Source organism: Sinocyclocheilus anshuiensis, unplaced genomic scaffold, assembly GCF_001515605.1.
Source record: "Sinocyclocheilus anshuiensis isolate Anshui unplaced genomic scaffold, SAMN03320099.WGS_v1.1 scaffold1201, whole genome shotgun sequence".
Taxonomy (NCBI): domain Eukaryota; kingdom Metazoa; phylum Chordata; class Actinopteri; order Cypriniformes; family Cyprinidae; genus Sinocyclocheilus; species Sinocyclocheilus anshuiensis.
In genome coordinates, this window is record NW_015549617.1 from 217,555 (window position 1) to 242,088 (window position 24,534).

The 24,534-nt window shown below is 38.7% G+C and overlaps 3 protein-coding genes and 1 long non-coding RNA gene across 7 annotated transcripts; all 4 read left to right on the top strand.

Annotated features, from left to right (window-relative positions):
• The first annotated feature begins 1,231 nt into the window (after positions 1-1,231).
• On the top strand, positions 1,232-17,375 carry LOC107659290 (uncharacterized). Its single transcript, XR_001630896.1, has 3 exons — positions 1,232-1,241; positions 2,054-2,056; positions 17,281-17,375. It is a non-coding gene; the product is annotated as an uncharacterized LOC107659290 (long non-coding RNA).
• On the top strand, positions 4,766-16,930 carry LOC107659287 (tumor necrosis factor receptor superfamily member 26-like). 2 transcript variants are annotated; one of them, XM_016448171.1, is made up of 10 exons: positions 4,766-4,979; positions 5,919-6,075; positions 6,165-6,293; positions 6,478-6,589; positions 7,941-8,032; positions 8,244-8,336; positions 8,432-8,472; positions 8,594-8,692; positions 8,896-8,932; positions 16,526-16,930. In XM_016448171.1, the coding sequence occupies exons 1-10, from the start codon at positions 4,959-4,961 to the stop codon at positions 16,816-16,818; spliced, it is 1,074 nt and encodes a 357-aa protein (XP_016303657.1). In that variant the 5' UTR covers positions 4,766-4,958; the 3' UTR covers positions 16,819-16,930. The 2 variants fall into 2 exon arrangements, with proteins under 2 accessions (XP_016303657.1, XP_016303658.1); XM_016448172.1 differs by lacking the exon at positions 16,526-16,930 and adding an exon at positions 16,392-16,447.
• A 901-nt stretch (positions 17,376-18,276) lies between the features above and the next one.
• Positions 18,277-21,422, top strand: LOC107659288 (cytochrome b ascorbate-dependent protein 3). Of its 3 annotated transcripts, none has more exons than XM_016448173.1 (7): positions 18,277-18,353; positions 18,795-18,896; positions 19,163-19,359; positions 19,614-19,822; positions 20,027-20,181; positions 20,920-21,088; positions 21,287-21,422. In XM_016448173.1, exons 3-7 carry the CDS (start codon positions 19,173-19,175, stop codon positions 21,308-21,310), a joined length of 744 nt encoding a protein of 247 aa, XP_016303659.1. In that variant the 5' UTR covers positions 18,277-18,353; positions 18,795-18,896; positions 19,163-19,172; the 3' UTR covers positions 21,311-21,422. The 3 variants fall into 3 exon arrangements, with proteins under 3 accessions (XP_016303659.1, XP_016303661.1, XP_016303662.1); XM_016448175.1 differs by lacking the exon at positions 18,277-18,353 and adding an exon at positions 18,424-18,519; XM_016448176.1 differs by lacking the exon at positions 18,277-18,353 and adding an exon at positions 18,567-18,638.
• An 807-nt stretch (positions 21,423-22,229) lies between these two features.
• Positions 22,230-22,828, top strand: LOC107659289 (histone H4). Its single transcript, XM_016448177.1, has one exon. It carries the CDS (start codon positions 22,291-22,293, stop codon positions 22,600-22,602), a length of 312 nt encoding a protein of 103 aa, XP_016303663.1. The 5' UTR covers positions 22,230-22,290; the 3' UTR covers positions 22,603-22,828.
• The last annotated feature ends 1,706 nt before the right edge of the window (positions 22,829-24,534 follow it).

The window sequence follows — 24,534 nt, forward strand, 5'->3', positions numbered from 1 at the left end:
AAATTGGGGTTATAATGCTCAGGAACAGAGTTAAAAAATAAATTGCAACCACTGTTTCCTGACATCATCCGCTTTCGGAAGCCCAAACAAAGACGTTTGGGCATGGAGGTGAAAAAAAAAAAAACAGCGTTTCAGGCGGTCGCACACCGGACGAGAAGCGCAGCGTTGTGTCGCGCCATGTCTTTAAAATTCAAATACTTTATTTTCTATGAGTGTAGGCTCTGCAGCAGCATTTCTTCTTCGTCGTCTCGTCTGATGCACTCACTCAACCAAGCGTTCTAACCACAACCTCGCCCCTCCCCACCCCCCAACCATTCAAATTTCTGTAGGCGGGAATTATTTGTAATGATATTCCAATGAGCCGCTTTGTGATGTCACAAAGCCCGGAAAACAAACGCTGTAGTCCAAACGTTCGTTGTAGTTCTTGAAAAGGGATTTTTAAAAAACGAAATATCTCCCTTTGGAGTGGACTTTGAGATTTGTAACTTTCTGGATCTTTTTTATGCCCAAACATACACACTACACACTGACTAAAAGTAAAAAAGTGAAAAGGCATAATAGGACCCCTTTAAATATTAGTTAATTATCAAAGAGAAAAAATTTATAGCCATAATATGTACTATTAATGCTGTGATACTGTGATACTCAGATACTGTGATTTCCTTCTCACATAGCTGATTTCACAGTTTATGTTGCTGTATATGGTATCATTGTAATCCTTGACCATCAAAACATAGGTGTAGACATCACCTTTTTCTGTGTTATCATGTTTGGTTCAGGAGCTATGACACAAAATACATGACTTGGTTATGGCAGAAAGTAAAATGGTCGCCATGGCAACCACGATGGCTCCATTTCTGAAAATGTTTAGGGCCGCAAACTATATAAGTGTACCAAGTGTCATGCTTTTATGAAAAAGTGAACATTATTTTCACATATCACCTGGACCAATGTAAACCTTGTGTGTTTCTGGCAGTAAGTATAGGCCTTTATCACACTTCCGCGTTCGAAAAGTGGAAGTTTCAAATAGTAGTGTAAAAAAAACTTCCGCTGCAGCCTGTATCAATGGCTGTGCCCGTAGCACGGGATTGTTGTGATTTAGCCTATGCAAAAAATACAATGGAAAGCGAAACTGTCAAAATATCTTTTGTTTTCTGCAGGAAAAAAAGAAACTCATGATGAGATTTTTTTTTTTTGGCTGAACTATCCCTTTAATCTTTTCCTATTTTTTTTCCACTAGTGTTCCAGAGTTGCAAAGTATTTATATCCCTTCTGCATGTTACTACTGACGTGCGCTTTTTTTGCACTATATGATGTTTAGAGAAGGGAAGAGAGGGAAATACAATCCTGCAAACTGCCTTTTTTGCTCATCACACATTGTGATCGTGGCTCAGCACGTTCTTTTATCTCCACTGTTGTTTTATTGTCATTTTGCCATCTTAATGGGATCGGTTGAGGAATAATTCTGAATAATATATGGTAATATTAAGATTTTAAAATTGTTTTCAGCTATGGCAGATTATTGCGCATTAGGAAAGAATCTCGTTTAGGTAATTGTGAAAATGAATAACGATTTTTTCCTTAAAAAAAAAACCTAAGCATGACCCACTCGCTCAAATGCATTACTCTGTTCCTGTGAGCGTTTGAGTCATCGGGGCAGAGAGCAGGACGGTATCATGCCTTTTATAGAGAGCGGCAGGCCTGAGTCTTTTTATTGACCAGAAGAAGCGTTTACTTAAGCCATGCAAATGGCAGCACGTCCCTTTTGTTAACACTTATAGCTTTCTTTTGAAATGCATCTGAAAAGGAAGAGCTCTAAGAAACCTCTGTAAAATGAATCCTCTCTTATCTCCTCTGACCAAATTCCACTGTGCGGTGGGAAACACGGACCGATGAGCAGTGATAGTTGTAATTAAGGTCTGATAAAAGGAAAAGAGCTATGTGGAAAAATGCTGTCAGAAGTGCAGAAAAAAAGTTATGTCCTCCTTTTCCAAGTCATCTACTTCATTAACCTTCGCTTTCAAACAGACATGACTCCAAGAGCTTATTTTAGTTGGTTTTCAATGTTCTAGTCACAACAATGCTCACCACTGGCTAAAAAAGTTAAGCTTTATGTCTTACTCTGGATATTATATACACACATACATATACATATGAGTTCATTTGCAAAAACAGATAACTGTTTTTGACAATTCTCAGGAATCATGCTTTTTTCATTGTGCATTCCAATTCATCTCAATCAAATTGCAGTTGGGTTATTTTGATTAAGCTAAAAAAAAAAAACTAACAAAAAAACAGCTAACTAACACAATAAAACACAATAAAAACATGATAACATAATAAAAAACATGATTTTTGAAAATAAAAAAAAAACAGTTATCTGTTTTTGCAAATAAACCCTTCATATATATTATTGTATTTTTAATATAAGTTTAATGAAGGATTTAACTAGACTGATATGCTGGTCGCTTTACTTTATTTTGTGAAGCACTGAGAACAGCAGCCTGTTTGGCATGTTTATTACTGCAGTTGTCCACAATTATATCAAATATCCCCAAAATATTTTTATATTATTTCTTTTATTTTAATTTATTAGCGAATTTGCTTTCACCCCTCTAAAATTTTATTAAAACGTGTAGTTGCTGTCATGTTAATGAATTTTAAAGAAAATCACTTTGGTGCTCATTAAACTTTATCAATGTTCACATTTATGTCAAAATATTGAACATGACGTTAAAGTTACAGAAATAATTCTAGCAAAAAACAAACAAACAAACAAAAAACATAATTCTAGAAATGGCTATCAAACCAAACTTAAGATTTTGCCCTATTATTTGTGGACTGCATTTATAGTGATACTATTTGATAAACTACAAACTACAAAGCCTTTGAACGGTAAAGTTAACAATGTTTAACCGTCCCACATTCATGTTATATTTAGGCCCATGCTTCAAATTATGATTCTTGTATAACTTCTGTAAATGGTGAATGTTGTACAGGTTAAGATGGTTATGAATCGCGCAAATGTACTGTAAGATATCAGTTAAAAAAACACTATAGGCTATTACACTGATACACAGGGGTCAAGAGCTTTTCTAGTGCTAAATAAACTTGTTTGGTATCGCCAGGCCAGCTTTGTGGTATATTGTATCTATGATTATGAACATTTTGGATGTTTTCTGTACAGTGGAGTTTGCTGATGTATATGCAGTCTTTTGGAAATATATGTAAAGCTGAAGAGAGCTGCAACTGTAGCAAACATGCCTCATGTCTTTATTTTCTTTCCAAGTGCTCATGATTTTCTTTATTTTCATTTAGTGTCAGGCAGGCAATCTTATGTCTAACAGAAATGGCACAGTATGTCTGCAATGTTTTTTTTTCTCCTGTTCCTCTTCTTCAGAGCAAATGTAGTTTTTACAAATTAAACTAATATCCTGTTATTCCAACAAAAGCAAAGTGATTCCCACATATGCTCTTCTGTGTGTAAGAAATAAATCAGCTTACTCTTTGCAGAAAACTGTAGCCAATAGTTCAATAGACATTTAACGATGAAAGTGTTAATTTCAGCAATACTTAAAAGTCTCAGACACAGTAATTCAGGATCATAAATGGCTGATGCAAAGTCCACAGTTGGTCTTATCTTAAATGGGCCCCTCCTCCTTCAGAACTTTCTTATCAAAGGACACATGAGTGACTAAAGATTCAGCCCTCATAACCATGGTAACCAAAAGGTTTGTTTGTTATTAATGCTGAATGGATCATTAGAGTAACAGTCAGAAATCTGAACCAAAAATACATCTTAAGAAAACCCAATTCAAAGATTATACAACCAGGCATTCTAATACTGTGTATAGATATAGCCTATTCAGGCAATTACATTTTAGAAACGTGCGTTGGTCAGTAAATGTAGACATAATTGGTTGTCTGGCATCTCTGGCTGAAGGAATTAAACTCAATCAGTTTCCAGGAAGCAACAAAACAATGACTAGATTTGTTGAAAGGAAAGAAAGGGAGAAAGATGCTTTCAATGAGCCACAGTAATGCCTTACAACAGGCCATACACATATTGTAGTTTTTCTAGAAAACAAACAATTACAACTCTGTTGAAACTCAGTTTAATCTAATAAAGCTAATGAATGGATCACGTGGTGGAGAGTATTTGCTAGAAGTGAAAGGAGTGACCTTTGTCTGCATTCTGAAGCAGCAGTATGAAATTCCCCTTAGACTTGGTAAATGAATAAACAAACATGAGTCCCACCTTCCTCCGCGCGCACTACTGGAGTATCAGCCAGTTTCCTGTGTTTTACACACTGTCACTCAACAGTCATAGTATCGCACTGTCACAGTCAACTGTCTGCTAGATAGCGCCAAACTGACAGAAATGCCCTTGCATTTCGGAAATTGATAATAATGATTACGATTGCGTGTGCGTTCAGAGAGCACGCCAAAGTGAGACAGCCTAAATTTAGATGTGTGATGACGGAGATTCACTTACTGGGTTATTTGACTGACACCAAAATTTACACGGAGAATCTGGCCCTAATATCCTCCTAAGAAATAAAACGAACGTACAAAAAAATATTGAAATATTTTAAGTAGCTATTCAACAGGAAGCGAAGCTTGCAGGCGATTCATGTGCCCGCCAGGTTGTTTCGCGAACTTATGAATCCTTAATAGCGACGGCTTCATGAATATTAATTAGGTAACTGGACTGGACGCTAATGGACAACGTCACCAGAAACCTAATTAATATTCATAAGCCAAGTCTCGACCATCCATCAGGTCTGCAATTTACCATTCGTAACTTCGTTTGCTGCGTGTTCTGGTTTAAATAAGCGCTAATTTTTATAATATAAGACTGGAAGTTTTCAACAGCTAAATACTCAGAGGAATCAGTAGGATGGTGCTTGGACGTGACCTTCTTTCAGTTAATCCGGAGAAACGATGATTTGACTAATATGAGATACAACATTTTCTTGGTAAGTTAAGTGAATCCAATATTTATTTAATTTGTTTTATACAGTATATTTCCGTGAATGTCGGTATAGAGAAAGTTTAAAAGTTTAGTTTGCTTTAGGGCTGCACGATAAATCGCATGCGATATTTAACGCGCATCTTGTCAGAAAGACGGTTCTGTAATCAGCGGTAACTCTCCATAAATATCGCATGCGATTAATCGTGCAGCCCTAGTTTGCTTCATGACGCGTTAAATTGAGACGTGTTTGTTTGGACTAGTCGATGGCGATAAACGACGAATTGGCACTACAGAAAAAAAAACTTGAACTTGTAAATAATTAGAAAATGATCTTAAAAATATATAATCTATATTAAGACCAGCATCTCTAGATTTAGAGAGACTTTATCTCTCTCTAGATACAGGTCCTCATAAACCTTTAGACTGTTTTACCATGGAATGGCAATGACTTGTTCAAAAATTATTGACCTGACAAAATTATATAAATGTATGTAATAAAGTTATAAATTAAAATAATATTTGGACAATTATATATACAGTGTTTTGACATATAATGGCAATAAAATCTAATTTACCTAGGTAGAAATAAAAGGACAGTTCATAGTCTGAATTTACTTAAAGGGGTCATATGATGCTTTTTTAAAGATCATTATTTTGTGTATTGAGGTACTTAAATACTGAAGATCATTTCCAAAACATCTTTATACAGAGAAGGTTCAAAACCTTCAACTCTAGACCCATAGGAACCAAGTCTTTAGTTTCTAACAAATATAAACAAACCTATGCCTAAGACATAAATTAAAGGTTTATAACAATAGGTGTCCGTATAAGATCCAACACCACTTCATCCCAAACTATAATTATTGACCAGAAAGCCAGGCTTTTTTAAAGCTGTATATGTTGCATATATAATCCTTTTTTTAAATGTTTCTTCTGTGTGTAGGTTTTTTTGTTACTAAATCTCATACATGCTGCTAAAAGTCACTTGGATCTGGCCTGGGCTCAAAGATCCATAAAGAACAGATCAAGCAGAGATGTTTCCTGCAGAGAGGGCATGGAGTATGAACATGACAACATCTGCTGCCTACACTGCCCTGCTGGTCCATAATAATTGTTTTAATCCTTTTATTCGGATTAGACAATGTCTTCTTGTATGTGCACTCACATTCCACCGTCTCATCTTTTGCAGGAACATATGTGAAAAAGGCCTGCCTTACTGTTTCAGAAAAAGGAGTGTGTGAGCCATGCGAGTTTGACACATACACTGAGCATGACAATGGACTGCGGAAGTGTTTATCATGCAGCAAGTGCCGTATAGGTATTTCTGTTATTTGGAAAAATCAGTATTGTCCCATACTGTCAAGTCTTTTAGTTTTACGCAAATTCTTGTAACATAAAACCTTTAAGGTTATTCAATGTTGTGTTCACACAATGTTCGACTTCCGTTAGGCATATTTCTATGTAAATTGCATTATATTTGTGTACATTCATTACTTCTGCAGATCAGGAAACCACAGCGAAATGCACAAGTACCCAGAACACACGGTGCAAGTGTAAACAGGGGTCATTTTGTTTACCTGACCAGGCATGTGAGGTGTGCAAGAAATGCAGTAGGTATGTTCTCAATGTAATATTTAGGGTAACAATTAACGCAGGTTTTGGTCAAAAAAGTCTCACACCGTGTCTACACCGAATGCGACAGTTGTTGCATCGCATTGCGCCGCAACAGCTTGAGGCTGTCTACACTGGACGCGACAAGCAACCGTTGCATATCATTTGAACGTTCTGTCAGTACGCCATACGTAGAATGAGGCATCAGTTTGCTATCGGGGATTTGTCATGTTGTGTCGCGCCGCATCCAGTGTAGACAGCATACTGATTATAATGGAATAGTATTTGTTGCACTGCGCTGCTGGCATCCGGTGTAGACACGGCGTCATGTTAATCAAGCTGGATTACTAGTTGTCCATGAATAGTTACCAAAAAATGAAAATGTTGAAGAATATTTGATCTAAGTATGTGTGTTGATCAGTGTTGGGCAGTAACTAGTAACTTAGTTACTGTAATAATATTATTGAAAATGTATTTTCATAATTTTCACGACTCGCACATACATGTGATGTCCCCAGTGCAGCAGGCGAGCTTGGAATATGGAAAAGCTTACATTCAGCATATAGAAATATTGCATTATATTGATGTTGTCAGGAAAAAAGATTATCTGAGCACTGTTGTGTAAGTTGTAGCTTTACTTTACTCTGGCATTACATCCCACCCACATCCCTCTGATCAGCATGTGGTACATTATATTACTATAATTAAAAATCTTTTTGGAAAATTAAAGTTTCTTACAAACTTAATGAAATATAATCGTATATGGGTAATGGAGAAATGACAATTAGCTTCAAGCTACACATGACAATTAATGAGATTAATACAACACTTCTACTTGAATGTCAATATCAATCACTAGAATTTTATGTGGAAGATACACAGTTACTTCTGTGGGGCGTGAAGAAAAAGTAATGTAACTAGTAGTGTAACTAATTACTGTTGCCAGAAAGTAATAAGTAAAGTAACAATATTACTTTTGAAATGAGTAACTAGTAATGAGTAATATATTACATTCTTTGAGTGACTAGCCCAACACTGGTGTTGGATCAATGTTTTAATGTTAATAAAAGTTAAATATGTTCATCATATAAAGCGACCATCACTCTTCAGAAGACTTTAATTAAACAGCTTGAGTTGTGTGGATTTCTTTTTTATGGTGTCTTATGAACTTGTTAAAACATCAAAATTGTGGTGGAATAGACTTTAATGAAAGAACAGATATCTCTCAGGTTTCATTAAAATATCTTTGTTTCGAAGATGAACAGACGTCTTATTGAAACAACATGAGAATGAGTAATTAATGACAAGTTTAATTTTTGGGTGAACTCAAGATCATCTCTTTTGTTAAAACCAGATGCAAAATAGATGAAGAGACTGTAAAAAGCTGTACAGACATTTCCAATACCGTTTGTAGAAAGAGAAGCTCTTTGGGCAGCGCCAACTCAGGTAATAGAAAACCCTTCTTAATCTATAGCCCAATGAAATTAACTGCATACATACTGTACTAGATGATTACAGCTGATCAAATGTAGTATTTATACAAGTAAAGGAAATTATAATTGTTCATTGATTAATCCCAACATTGTCTTTTGTGTTGTGTGTATAGACTTTGTTTCCATATAGTGTTTCACGTGATTACATCCTATTTGTCCTACAGTGACTTTTATTGTTGTTGTGCCATTAATTGCAATGCTGGCAATCATTGTGGTTATCGTCTACTGGACAAAGTCAAAACCAAGTAAAACAGCAGGTAGACACATCTTGAAATCTTTTCTCAGTTCTTTCAGTATTTCTTCTTATTTCAGTTGTTTCTTTATTGCTTGTCACAATCTTTTTCAATTACAGTAACATCAAGAAGTCTAAGGGAAATGGTTAAGATCTGTATGGTAGGTCAACAAAACACAGCTAATACATTTCTCAGCTTTAACCACAGAAACTCGTATACATTTTGATGTAACTCTACACTGTGCACATGACCAACCAGATGACATCTTTCTTGTCCTGCAGGGTGACAGTGAGGAGGTGAAAGAGGAGTGGCAGAATGCCCACAACTCCATGATAGATGACTCCTCTCAACTCCAGCCATTCCTTGAGCAAAACTATGCGGTGGGTACCAACACAAATAAACAATTTTTGCTCTGTTGGTTTGTCAGTCTTTGAGTGTCTTCTTGGTCAAAAACATCACTACCTGTGTTTTGTAATTACACTGAATGTTTAACAATTTCTCCTAGTTAAAATGGCCTGGAATAACCTTTGTTGTAACTAACTCACTGTGCCTTTAAGATGTTAAATTCTTCCATCTCTTTTAGGAAAGAGAGTCATTAAGAAAACTTGTTCCTTTGAATGGTAAGGCCATACCTTTTTCCTTACACAGTTTTATGTTGTTAACTTTCACATTAACCTGAGTGTGAGTAAATGATGACAGAGGCGAAGCTACGGGTGGGCGTGGGCCCACCCACTTTCCACTGTGGCTCACCCAAAGAGAAGTTGGTCATTTTCCAAACGGATGTAATTTATTAAACGATAATAATAATAAATGTCTTATTTCACTGTAACTTTATATATTTAGTTTAAAAAATATGTTAAACGCGGGTTTTCATGGTCAATTACAGGCAGTTTCTACCACCATAAAGTTGGCTTGATGTTGGACGTTAGATATTCGCAAATTTAGGGACCGTCTCTAAAGTTACATACTACATTGGTATTCACGTTTCTAACTTCAATAGCATTTGAAGAGAATGACTTTCAGTCACACAACCAACTGTAAAGTGTTCAAGTAGGTGTCAACTATAATGCACACCTTTTAGATTTTTAATATTTATTAAAATAACCTGTCAAATCATATGTAAAAATAGCTATTTTTTCATTACCGAATGGGCTCAAACACAAAATATAACATAATTTGAGCTTTAAATTATGGCATATTTTGTGTTTGAGCCCATTCGATAATGAAAAAAATAGCAATTTTTACATATGATTTGACAGTTTATGTAAATACATATCAAAAAATCTAAAAAGGTGTGCATTATAGTTGACACCTCCATGAACACTTTAAAGGGGTCCTATTATGCTCTTTTACAAAGTCTTGATTTTGTTTTGGGGGTGTACTAGAACAGGCTCTCATACTAGGTTGTTCGAAAAACACTTTATTTTTCACATATTTTACATTATTACAGCACCTCTCTCCCCAGTCTGGCATGAACGGCTCGAATAGTTCCTGTATCAAATGAAGGCCCGCCTTCTGAAATACGAAATGTGCTGTGATTGGTTAGCTGGGCCATCACAAATCCCGGAAAATATGCGTTGTAGTCCAAAAGAGTCGTTCGTTGTAGTTTTTGAAAAGTGATTTCTGTTAAGTGATGTTTTATTAACAAATTTCGGGAGGAGCACGCGCAGATAATTAACACGGCCAATCCATCATCAGTAATTACACCATCTATCCAACCAGCACAAGAGAGAACCCCTATAAATAATCAAAGCAGTCTTACCTTCACTATCTTTAGTCTTTTTAGTCTTTCAGCATTCGGTTCGCTCCTTTTGCCATTTTACCACAGACACAATTTCCCGTCCAATGAAGAGACCTATACTGGATATTTTTCGGATCCTCCGCCGCAATTTGCCGGCCCCAGGATCACTCTTTCTCTGCCAGACACCGCCGCCGAGCACCAGGCTTCATCGCGGCCGCCGCTCTGCTCGACCAGCCACACGCTCTCCACGATGCCGAGGCTTAACCTCGCCTCCATGGGTGAGATTTCCAACTTCTCCGGCATCCTCGTATCATTCGGCCATGCAAACAATTCCTCCGATCGGAAAGTGGATAGTATTTAAGCCTGAGGCAAACGCTGATTAATTCCGACGCTCCGTTCTCGTGGAGGGTAAACAAAGCGGATCTGTACGACCTATTCGTCACCCTGAAATCAGTCAACCTCACTCCTAAATTCACTCCAACAGGCGGCCAATATTTTGGGCAAGCTTGCAAGGCCCCGAACTCGCCTCGCTCGACACCACCATCGTCGTCCCGCACAAGACCCGGCTCTCCTCGAGCGTCGGGTCGCAGCAGCAGGCCTCCAACGAGCCTGGGCCACGTCCCAGTTCTCACCGCAGCAAGCCTCACTCGCTTCTCGCCTCGGCTCAATCTTTCCCCTCGGCTCTTCCGGCCGCCGCACCGTATGCAGCCGGGCCTCGAGCTCTCGTAGCAGACGCTAGCGCGAGGCTGGCGGCGCAGGCTGTGTCGCAAATTAACTGATTTTTAGGTGAAGTCGCTAAAAACAGGTTTCATGTCTAAAAGTTTGTTAAACGACGTTATGGCATAAACGGATGTCGATGCCATTTTTGTAACCATGACACAAACTGCGTAGAATACACAGTGAAATTACTCAAATTCAGTATTTTCACTAGCATTTTATTTATATTTTAAATTAAACATTGTACTCAGATAGACGGATAGATAAGATAAAAAAGGTCAATTTTCGAGAAAATAAGTTCAACAGTGTACCTAAATGACTAACAATTATAGGTACAAACTAACAACTAAGGTGTATTATAAGAACAATTATTATTATTGAACAAGTGCAACTAGCAATTGGCACCTCTCTCCAAGTCTCTACCAGTTAATGTGCGCCCGCTCCCGCAGAAGCCCGTATCTTTACTTCCCACTGCTGCAGCAGTGCCCGCTTCTGCAGAAGCCACATTCTCTTTTCAGATTAAAGGACAGCAATTGTGAGTACATTTTCTGTCGTCTTTCTAGGACTGTATTATGAACAGTGTGCGAAGTAAATATATTTAGCAACAGCATGAAAGTGAACAGCACATTACTGCACAATTAACGTTACAGGTATAAACAGATGTCTATTGGTACAATATGCCACAATGTCACAAACCCTTCCACTTTCCCACGGCCTACAGCAGCTGAAGCAGGTGTGGAGCTGCTTCCGCTTGCAACACAGGCCCTCATGTCTCAGTCTTTTCCTCCTGTTACTTCTAACTTCTTTTCCTTTTCAGTAGCCTCCAGCTCCCATAGCAGACGCTAGCGTGAGCACGCCTCCGCTAATGGTGCGGACCTATCCACAGCCCTTTCCTTACCCCACTCCCAACCCTCTCCCCTTCCCATGGCCTAAAGCTACAGCAGTTGAAGCAAACATGAGGCTGCCTCCGTTTGCAACACAGGCCCTCACATCTCAGTCCTTCCTCCTGCTACTTCTTACCCCTTTTTTCCTTTTCAGTGGCCTCCAGCTCCCATTGCAGTCGGCGCAGGCCCCGACGCCCACCATTCCCCCTCTCTTTCCCCCTCGTTCTTCCTCTCCCGGAGCCGTCCCAAGCGCGAACATGTCTCCGCTAATGGCACAAACCCATCCACAGTCCTTCCCTTACCCCACTCCCAACCCCCTCCCCTACCCATGGCCTGCAGCCCCACCGTCCAACCCTAGCGTGAGGCTGCCTCCGCTAATGGCGCAGGCCCTGACACCCATCATTCCCCCTCTCTTCCCTCCTTTTCTTCCGCTCCCGGAGTCGACCCAAGCGTGAGCGCGCCTCCGCTAGTGGCACAGACCCATCCTCAGCCCTTTCCTTACCCCTCTCCCAACCCCCTCCCCTACCCACGGCCTGCAGCCCCACCGTCCAACCCTAGCGTGAGGCTGCCTCCACTGACAATCGCGGCAGTGTCTGCTCCCGCAGGAGCCTTATGTGTATTTCCCCACTGCCGCAGCAGTGTCTGCTCCCGCAGGAGCCTTTATCTGTATTTCCTCTCTGCCGCAGCAGTGACTGCTCCCGCAGAAGCCTTTGTCTGTATTTTACACTGCCGCTGCAGTGCTCTCTTCCGCAGAAGCCATTTTCTCTTTTGAGATGCCGTAGCAGTTCCCACTCCCACAGGAGTTTTCTTTTCAGATGCCGCAGCAGTGACTGCTCCCGCAGGAGCCTTTATCTGTATTTCCCCACTGCCGCAGCAGTGTTTGCTCCCGCAGGAGCCTTTGTCTGTATTTCCCAACTGCCGCAGCAGTGGCTGCTCCCACAGAAGCCTTATGTGTATTTCCCCACTGCCGCAGCAGTGACTGTTCCCGCAGGAGCCTTTATCTGTATTTCCCCTGTGCCGCTGCAGTGACTGCTCCCGCAGGAGCCTTATCTGTATTTCCCCACTGCCGCAGCAGTGATTACTCCCGCAGGAGCCTTGTCTGTATTTCCCCACTGCCACAGCAGTGACTGCTCCCACAGGAGCCTTTGTCTGTATTTTACACTGCCGCTGCAGTGCTCGCTTCCGCAGAAGCCATTTTCTCTTTTCAGATGCCGCAGCAGTGCCCACTTCCGCAGGAGCCTTTGTCTGTGTTTTACACTGCCGCTGCAGTGCTCGCTTCCGCAGAAGCCATTTTCTCTTTTGAGATGCCGTAGCAGTTCTCACTCCCACAGGAGTTTTCTTTTCAGATGCCGCAGCAGCGCCCGCTTCCGCAGAACCTCTAGTTCTCTCTTCTAAAGCCTCAGCAGTGCCGCTAATACAAGCGACGTCCAGCACCCCACCAATCTTAAGCTTTGCTAATTTTGGGGGGTTATCAACGCTCCTCTCTGGCTGCTGTCCTGTACTAATTGCATCTTTGGGGGAGCGCTTTGGGTCCGGGCTTAAAACCGAGCTCGGACGACCTCTCCCCGGACAGCACGCCAAATACGCATAACCTTTACTCAGTTTATTATATGTAAGTGTGAACTCGTGAAGTGATGTTTTATTAACAAATTTCGGGAGGAGCACACACAGATAATTAACACGGCCAGTTCATCATCAGTAATTACACCATCTATCCAACCAGCACAAGAGAGAACCCCTATAAATAATCAAAGCAGTCTTACCTTCACTATCTCTAGTCTTTCAGCATCCCTCCACCACCCCGACTCCTCGCCTTCAGCCCGTTCCTACCCCAGCACAGGGAGGAGCACTCAGGGGGAGCGCTCTGGGTCCGGGCTAAAAACAGAGCTCGGACCCCTCTCCCCGGACAGGGGGAGTACCCCGGGCTTGAGAGTAATGACCGAGATCGGAGCCCTCTCCCCGGACAGCACGCCAAACCCTCTCCCCGGACAGGGGGAGTACCCCGGGCTTGAGAGTGATTACCGAGCTCGGAGCCCTCTCCCCAGACAGCACGCCAAATACGCATAACCTTTACTCAGTTTATTATATGTAAGTGTGAACTCGTGAAATAAAATATCTCCTTTTGAAGTGGACTTTGAGGTTTGTAACTTTGCAGATCTTTTTTATGCTCAAGCAGCAACATTACAGACTAACTAAAGTTGAAAAAGTGAAAAAGCATAATAGGAGCCCTTTAAAGTTGGTTTTATGATTGGAAGTCATTCTCTTCAAATGCTATTGAAGTTAGAAACGTGAATACCAATGTCGTATGTAACTTTAGAGACGGTCCCTAAATTTGCGAATATCTAACGTCCAACATCAAGTCTCGCCTACAAGAATGTTATGTTTTCGGAAAACATCAATCGGATCAATTCTTTAAAAACTCTTAGTAATGAATCCGGGCCGTCTACAAATGAAACTCAACAAACCACTTGCAGGTGATGGATTTATCGATCGGGAACTTCTGAACCAAGCGTGTTTGAAGCATAGCATATGTACAGTGTTTGATCCTCTAAACCAGTGGTCGGGAACCTATGGCTCGCGAGACACAGCTGGCTCTTTGACAAAAATCATGTGGCTCGCAGGATCTCTCACCCTTTACCAACAAATGATGTTTTACAAAAACTATACATCACTAGAGATCAGCAATTCCTTTGTTGTAGAGACCACATAAGATGATAAAATGTTTAAAATAATAATACATTTTTTGTACTGGCCAAAGAGCGCGTTCAGTGCTGTTCACGAGAGTCATGACAGCAAACCACTGACGTGTCTATAGGGCCTTTCGCACCGCGGGAACCTTTTCATAGTACCAGAACTAATTGTGGAACTACCCACTTTTTGGCGTTCTCGCACCGCCGGAACTGGGTATGATTTTAGTACCGGACTGCCTTTTTCGAGAACCAAATTAGCTCCTATTCCGGAGCAGGGTCTAACCAGCACAACTGGTACTAATCGTGACGTAAGTAGACATTGATTGGCCAAACGCATACGACTCCATCCTCCTGTTGTTAACGTTGTTCTTCTTTGTTTCCGTTGTTGAGCGCCGCGCACAAATAACGTCGCTGTCGACCGGCTTACGTCACTTCCTAGTACACACTGTCGGTGCGAATGAAACCCTTTAAATGGTACTGGGAAATAGTTCACGCAAAATCGTCCCAGTACTTTAGTACTGTACATTTAGTTCTGGAACTAAAGCAGTGCGAAAGGCCCTTATGGTAACGTAGAGCTCCTGCACTCAGATTCTAACGTTAGCTTGTTTGTGATTATAGCGAAAATAAAGATTTTTTGAACAGCAGAAAAAGTGTAAAAGTATGTAAAAATGACAGGACTGAAACATGTACTTTCTATAGAAGATGGTGTCCTCCTGTGCCAAGAGCCAGTATGAAACATTTCGCCGGTTACTTCCGCTTTTTTCCGCGCAGCTTTCAGCGTGTGGGACTGTTAGCGTTATTAATAAAGGAACGTGAATGAATGAGACAGTAAAGAGCGGGACATGCTTGATATTTTCAACACCGTAAACCCCTTGTAAATCAACATCACAGTAAAAGCCCTGCACAATTTTTGACGGTTAGTTGAATATTTGTGTATTTTAGTTTCCATGGTCCTAATAAAGTTACTATTATTTAAACGTTATTGAAAAAAAGAAAACATGCATTTTTTTAATAATATTAGGCTATATATATATTATATATATAATAATATATATATTGGCTCTTTTGGAAAAATGCATTAACCAAAAATAAAAAATTGGCTCTTTTGGCTCTTTAGGTTCCCGACCCCTGCTTTAAACAGATGCGTCCTTTGTGGAAAGAAACACATAAACGTTGTGCAAGATACTATTCACAACTAACTGCATGCATTTCTACAGAGAACTGACAGAGAGAGAATTGATTATCAGATCATCCGCGAAGCCCCGTTATCTCAGACTGAGATAATGTTTTACAATAAACTTCCTTTAGTTAATGTTAGTTAATGCATTAACTAACATTAACAATGAGCAATACATTTGTTGCAGTGTTTATTCATCTTTGTTAAAGGGATAGTTCACCCAAAGATGAAAATTTGATGTTTATCTGCTTACCCCCAGGGCATCCAAGATGTAGGTGACTTTGTTTCTTCAGTAGAACACATATGATGATTTTTAACTTTAACCGTTGCCTCACGCACCGGATGCCGTGCGCGCCCAAAGACAGTTGGACATAGTGGTGTATTAGAGGTAAAATATGATATAAATACTGTTCGGTTTCTGGCACAAACCGATCGTTTCGTGTCTTAGGACATCAATGTGTCGTCACGAGCCGCAGGGTTTCATTTGGATTTGTCTGTGCATATTTTTTTTACTCTCATAGATTTTGTTACCATTGCCATGCATTATACGACTGATAGACTGCAACGGTTAAAGTTAAAAATAATCATATGTGTTCTACTGAAGAAACAGTCACCTACATCTTGGATGCCCTGGGGGTAAGCAGATAAACATTAAATTTTCATTTTTGGGTGAACTATCCCTTTAACGTTAGCTCAGGTACAAATGCTAACAGATACAACTTTTAATTTTAATAATTTATTAGTACATTTTTAAATTAACATTAATCAATGATTTATAAGTATTGTGTATTGAATTTGTGCTGTATTTTCTGTTGGCAGTTTGACATGCAGTTTACATATGCTACACTTTGCCCACCCTGTTTTATGTAGGCCCACCCAGTTAAACATTTCTGGCTAGGCCCCTATGACAGACCTTACATTTTTGGGTGAACTATTCCTTAAATTATCATTCCTAAAAATAATGAGTTATGCTGCAGTGTTTTCACTCTGTCTCACCTTTTCAGGAGAAGAATCGTTGAAGAAAACCTTTGATTTCTTTGAAGAAATGGATGTCCACTATCATAACAGATTCTTCAGGTTCATTGGACTGAGTGATAATTCAATCAAAAGTGCAGAGTCTCTTTTTTCAGAAGACAGAATTTACGAACTGTTAAAAATCTGGATGGAAAAGGAGGGACTGAAGGCAGATTTCAACAGTCTTATTGAAGCATTAATCTATTTAGACCAACGGCTGTCAGCAGAAAATATCATTGCAAAGGCAATTAGTAATGGTTACTTTAAATATGAAGATGAGTGACTGGAAACATGCAAATATTTTCACCACCATATTCTCCTCAGAGAGCAAAGTTATGCTTTTGATTTTTTTTTTGTGCATGGCTTACCTTAGATAAGATGTTATGCCACTGTTTACAAGCATTAGTTACATTTAAAAAAAAAAAACATATTTAAGATTTTTATTATTATTAAATGTGTGGTGTTACTACATATGTTTTGATTGCATTATTTCCCATTTTGTATACAAAATTGTGATTCGTGTTATGATCTTGAATTAGATGTTTACATGTGATTATTTTGTGAACTAATAAAAGCAGTGTATGTGTATATTCGTTTTTCCCTTAATGATTGTGACAACGTTTTAAATCTTAAGGTTCTGAATATAGAACTCGCATACTTCTCTGTTACTTGAAAGATGTTTCATATATATGTAAAAACTGCATTTCAGCCTGCTCGCCACCAGAGGTCACCTGATCTGGAAAAGTAGGATTTCAACCTCTAGGGCAGTGGTTCCCATCCCTGGTCCTGGAGGCACCCAAACACTGCTCATTTTGCATGTCTTCTTTCTCTGACACACCAAGTTCAGGTCTTGGAGTTTCTACTAATGAGCTGATGACCTGAATCAGGTGTGTTTGATTAAGGAGACATGCAAAACGTGCAGTGTTGGGGTGCCTCCAGGACCTGGGATGGGAACGACTGCTCTAGGGCAGGGCTGTCCAAACTCGGTCCTGGAGGCCGGTGTCCTGCAGAGTTTAGCTCCAACCCTAATTAAACACACCTGAACCAGCTAATCAAGCTCTTACTAGGCATATAAACTTCGAGTCAGGTGTGTTGAGGCAAGTTGGAGCTAAACTGCAGGACACCGGCCCTCCAGGACCGAGTTTGGACAGCCCTGCTCTAGGGAATGGAGTGGATCAAAACAGATTCTTTAGAGTAGAATCCTCTGATTCCAAACCACAGGAGTGCAGAAGAAAAATACATGATCCTAAAATAAAATATATTTGTTATACAAGTTTTGTGTGTTTTGTTCAGTGTTTGTTTTGGCAGTGGTTGAAAGGCTTTCATAATTTCTTCCTCTTATTAAAATCCTCATTAAAACGTGATCATTCTCTGCATTATGCGGATTCATTGTAATGCAAATATATGTGGGCTTGTGTGCATTGTGATGATGTAGTGTCCAAAATCCATAACTTGTGATAAAACAGACTTAATAATTTTGGGACATTTGTCTTATGTAATGGTATTGGCAGCAAAGTTTAATTTCCGTCTAAAGACAGATCTCATGAGGTAAAAGTATCACTTTTCTTTTGTTTGTTTGTTTTTAAATTGCTAGTTTTATTTATTTATTTATACTTCTGTAGTAATTTATCTGGGTGTTTTGCCGAAAAGTAATCGAAATGTAATCTAACAAATAATATTTACACATAATCTTTCATTCGTAAATTAGGTTGTGTCCACTACACTTCCCATGCAGCCTCGCGGTTAAACAGGAAATTGTCATATCGCCAAACGGCTACGTTTCCCAAAAATATCATAAGCTTGGTCGTTAAAGTTTGTGTACGTTTTCTCTCTTGCCTGACAAATAGTAAAATCAGCTTATCTTATGTTAACAGTCAATATTGAAAACAGTTTGCGCGGGTACTTCGTCTGTTTTCGAGTGTCCTCATACTGGCATTATGTCACAGAAAGAAAAACCCTTTAAGATTCAAACTACAATAATAATGTAAACCTACAAAATTTTTGAAATAATAAAGCACTCCCTCTAAGCCTATGCATTAATCGGACAGGTCTTATTTTTTAGAACAACAAATTTTTGTTACATTGTTTCTTTGCCTCATGGAAGTACTTTGAACAGTTCTCTGTTATAAAGTTCTCTATTTGTACGGTATTTGTAGTCTTGAGTGACAATGTCCAATTCATCCTTATCACTGCTAGTTTGTCCGTTTTTGCTGTTCCTCATTTCTGTTATTGTTTGTTTGCCATCTGGTCTGTGTGTAGACGAAATCGAAAATCATAATGGGGAATCATGGAAAGAGGAACTGAGATCAACAAAAAACGCTGTCACGAGGCTGTTTGAAATTTGTAAGACATCAGATAAAGGTACTGCACATTCAGATGTGCTACTCTTATTAAAAACTGCCTTATACACCTTGGTTGCTCTGTTTAAAATTAAACCTGAAAATCACTAGACTGTTTGATTTTGAGATATTTTTAAGTTAAAATATTAGAAAATGGCTATTAATGTTGCTTATGTCTTTGTAAACACATCTATAATTCAGTGTACATTTAATACATGTGTCAGGTAAAGTTAATTTCTCAAGATAAATAGCTTAATGAATATTCATGTGCATTGCCTGTCTCTGCAGCACTCACAGGATGAGAGGAATTGTTGCATTTTATCTAACCTATATGCTGTGCCTGATATTGGGGATCATCTGTGTGGCATTAGTAGTTCACTGGAATTACAGCTATCGAGGTGGATTTGCATGGGACGGCTCAGCCAAGCACTTCAACTGGCACCCGGTCTTCATGGTCACTGGCATGGTGGTGCTTTATGGGAATGGTATGTTTGGTTGGGTATTGTTTCGGCTTGTGTTTCATGCTACTGTAGCTATAATATGATAACACAACATTGCACCGTTAATGTGTTGTAAAAAGTGTGTGGTTGTTTTATTGTTAGATTTAAGTTTGGCATGTTACATTGAAATATTAGACTATTTGGCTAAATATTACATTATGTTGACTTCTAACTTTTGTCAGTTTTATCAGTTGAACAGACTTTCTGACATCAGTGTCTTTTTTTCCTCTATTAACCAGCGGCCATAGTGTACCGTATTCCTCTGACATGGGGTCACAATAAGCTCCCGTGGAAGCTGTTACATGCTGGACTTCTGCTCCTTTCTTTCATTCTTTCTGTTATCGGGCTTTGTGCGGTGTTCAACTACCACAACGCAAACCACATATCCAACCTTTATTCCCTCCATAGCTGGGTGGGGATTTGTACCACTGCGCTTTTTACTGCACAGGTGAGTATCATGTTGAAAAGTGTTAATGTACAGTGTAGTGGTACATCTTCAGTTGTTTCTGTAAATAAGAAGTTTAATAGTGGCTAAACAATTAACCATCTACATATGAATATGCTAAACGACATTGTCTGTATCCAAAATGTTTGAAATTATCAGTGATGTAAGAATTAAAGAAATTCTCAGTTTTTCTGATGCTTTTTCTAGTGGGTTATGGGTTTTACCGCATTCCTCTTACCCTGCACTCCAATATCAGCACGTGCTTTTATAAAGCCAACTCATGTTTGGATGGGAGGAATCATCTTGGTACTGAGCATTGTGTCCTGCATCTCAGGGATCAATGAAAAACTCTTTTTTGCACTGTAAGTGATCACACTACATAAACTGAGTGCTATGCATTAGCTTTTGCAGTGAAGACTTGAAGAACTTATATTTAACTTAATTATATATGTGACCCTGGACCACAAAACCAGTCTTAAGTGTCAATTTTTCAAAATATAAAAATAAGCTTTCCGTTGATGTATGGTTTGTTAGGATAGGATAATATTTGGCCGAGATACAACTATTTGAAAATCTGGAATCTGAGGGTGCAAAAAAATAAAAATTGAGAAAATCACCTTTAAAGTTGTCCAAATGAAGTTCTTAGCCATGCATATTACTAATCAAAAATTAAGTTTTAATAGATTTACAGTAGGAAATTTACAAAATATCTTCATGGAATATGATCTTTACTTAATATCCTAATGATTTTTGGCATAAAAGAAAAATAAATAATTTTGACACATACAATGTATTTTTGGCTATTGCTACAAATATACCCCAGCGACTTAAGACTGGTTTTGTGGTCCAGGGTCACATATGGCTATTAATGTTAGAGAGATCTTCATGGAGCGTTCAGTGCTGTTTGACTAGATCTGATCATTAAGCTCTAATCAATCTGATCTGATCTGATCATTATGCTAAAATCAATATGTTTTAAGATTTGAGGTATGAGGTATAAAGAAGTGGGTAAAAAAAACATGCATTCATAAATGTAGAACTCACAATAGATTTAGTGTATTGTCATGGCAAATGCGTTGTACTATTGGTTCTTTCCTCAGAAAAGGAAACACCAATGGGACTCTGCCTTATTCCGCATTACCACCAGAGGCAATAACTGCAAATTCATTGGGAGTTATCATTGTAGCATTTGGATTGGTTGTTTTGAAAATCTTATCCAATCAGATATGGCATCGTCCTGAGCCAGGCTATGAAGAGGGAGTTTACCAGGTAAAAGACAAAGGATTTTATGAAGTCTTTGTTCTTTGAGTTTGGTGTGCTTAATATTGTGACAAAAGTAATACTAATTATTTTGTCTTAGTACAAACCTCTCTATATTCATAAATCCGTAGTCAAGAAAGTATGCAAAGAGTGTTTTATTTTTCTGACAGGATTGGTTTAATATTGTTCCTTTTCTCTCATTTTCAGCCACTGGGGTATGATGGAAGCTGAAATCCCAAAGCTGAAATGTCTGAAAGCTAAATATTTATCTGCATTCTGATTGATCTGCACTCTTCAATGGAATCAAAGTCCCCTGATGTTACAACCATTAGTCTTCCTATTTCTAACTATACAGAGCTCTGCAGTTTACTGCAAATCTTCTCTTTATTATGTTTTACATTTGATTTGATTGCACTGCTGCTGCTGTTGTTGTAGAGCATAAGGCAAATTATCATAAATGTAAAATCACTGCTTGATCGTCAGTGGTTTGTGCTTATTTATTATTTGAGAAGACTTCTGTAATAATTGATTGAAATTATACACGCTATTTGCCTCTGTGAAGTGAAATCAGAAGAAGTTATTGCCTGCCTCTTTGTTCGTTAAACCGGTTCAAGCCGGCTGGCGTTCAAACCAGGGACAAATCACCACGCGTCATCATCAGCATCAGCAAATAACAAATAGAAATCGAGACTGTCTTAGGACCAATCAAAACACTCGGAAGAGTTGTATACAATTTGCATATCTTCGCTGAACTCGAATCGGTTATTCTTTGAATGTTTGAAATTTACGCACTAAAACATAAATATAATGCAAATCCGCACTAAATCCGTCCTAAAAGGAATGAAATTGAAGCATTCGGAAAAACTGTGAAGTGACAAACAACCATACTACGACAATAAGAGCTAAGCAGGTCAATCCTAATTACTGAAATATCGCGAATACCACAACAGAAGCATAGCGCACTTGATACGTGTTTATTAGTTATATAGTTTATTCGATTCCAAGATATGTAATCAAATAAAAGAAAACTGGCGCTCAATAGACCTACTTCCCTACTTATTTTGCATTGTTGCGTGTGCCCCGCCCGCAGAGGGGTTGTAGCCAAGCATGGTTTCCACTAGGTCCTCTTTAAAGATATACTTGTCAGTCCTTCCAAGAAAGCCCATTCATTTCGGTTTCATTCGAGTTTCTGGGAATAGCAGTCTGCTATCATGTCTGGCCGAGGAAAAGGCGGTAAGGGGCTTGGAAAAGGTGGTGCAAAACGTCACCGCAAAGTTTTGAGAGACAACATTCAAGGAATCACAAAGCCAGCTATTCGTCGTCTAGCGCGTCGTGGTGGTGTGAAGCGTATTTCTGGTCTGATCTATGAAGAGACGCGAGGTGTACTGAAAGTGTTTCTTGAAAATGTTATTCGCGACGCTGTAACATACACCGAACATGCCAAGCGCAAGACTGTGACCGCTATGGACGTAGTGTACGCTCTGAAGCGTCAAGGCCGTACACTGTATGGTTTTGGCGGTTAAGTTTCACCCGGACCGGATTTTCAAGGAAAAAAAGGCTCTTTTAAGAGCCGCCCAAACATTCAATCAAAAGAGCAAATTAATGTCTTAATTATTTTCTCTTTTTTCCTCTTATTTTTTATCTTCTTTTCTTTTTTGTTTTCTTCTTGAAGTTCCCCACAACCAGTGTTGGGCTAGTCACTCAAAGAATGTAATATATTACTCATTACTAGTTACTCGTTTCAAAATTAATATTGTTACTTTACTTATTACGTTCTGGCAACAGTAATTAGTTACACTACTAGTTACATTACTTTTTTTTCATTATGTATTTTATCAAATCACATAATTTTGTAAGAAACTTTATTTTCCAAAAAAGATTTTGAATTATAGTAATATAATGTACCACATGCTGATCAGAGGGATGTGGGTGGGATGTAATGCCAGAGTAAAGTAAATTCAATTCAAGTTTATTTGTATCTGCTGAATGTAAGCTTTTCCATACTCCAAGCTCGCCTGCTGCACTGGGGACACCACATGCATGTGAGAGTCGTGAAAATAAATCTAGGAATTATTTGATTGTTGGATTTTAAATCAGCGGGGTTGAGGCATCAAAAGTAACTAAGCTGCTTTATGGATGGTAACTAATATTATTACTGAAATCTTATTAGTAATTAGTTATACTACTAGTTACTGCAAAATGTAATAATATTACAGTAACTAAGTTACTAGTTACTGCCCACAACACAAGTCCTGTTTTGATTAGATCACTACAGTTTTAAAATGGAACAAAAAAGCAAGCCGTTTATAATTAGTCATTGTTACATAATGATTTGACAGTTCATTAGTTAATAGGTGATCGGACAGAAATGTCAGTAAACCTTTTGACATTTTCATATTTACTAAATGTTTGTAAACTACTAATTATAATAACTAATTATAAACTACTAATTATAATATAATTAATGTTAATGAGTAAGATATTGATTTTAATAAGTAATGCACGAATGTGTCTAATTAGGCAATAAGGCACTAGAAGTTGTTCCGTATTGTGAATATTTATGGCAGCGGTTGTCAGGCACAGTACTTCCATAAGACACAGTCTCAAACAGAGGCGTCATGCCCATTCAAAGTACAAGTGCACTTGCCCCCTCAGATTTTTGAGCCAAGTGGATTTTGAATGCAGCTTCCAAAAGACAAAAAAAATTGCAAAATAATATTTTCTATATTTGATACAATCACATCAGTATGATTAAATCGTTCAGCGCGTCATATCATCAGCTGCTAAAATTCAAATCTGCATTCGCTGGCTGGCGCTGAGCCAGATACAGAGGCGTTTTACAGCACTGCGCATTATAACCAATTACACACGATGCTGTTGAGCTTATGAGTGCAATGGCCAATCAGAGGCGTTCAGATGAGTCATCGCTAAAATGCCTGTGTTTTGTTCACTCTCTCGCTGTCTGAATACTTCTTTCTGGCGAATTCTCTGGTTATAAACAACAAACTGCAGATGTGTGTATGACTCTGTAAGTAAGATATTCATTTCACAGTGTAAACAGCTTCAGTGATTTTAATGGGAGTTTTGAGAGTGCTTGAACTCTAGACTGTCAGTGAAAATGTTCTTTGATAATGTACATTTTCTTTGCTCTCTTTCTGTACAATGAAAGTGTTATGATAAGTAGCCTCACTTACAATGTTTTTATTCACATTAACTTTCAATGTTAAATTCACATTAAATATAAAGTCAGTCGTATTAAAAATATGTTATGGCATGACACACATATCTGTTACTTAAAGGGGTCATATGATGCTGCTAAAAAGAACATTATTTTGTGTATTTGGTGTAATGAAATGTGTTTATGCAGTTTAAAGTAAAAAAAACATTATTTTCCACATACTGTACATTATTGTTTCTCCTCTATGCCCTGCCTTTTTGAAACGCGTCGATTTTTA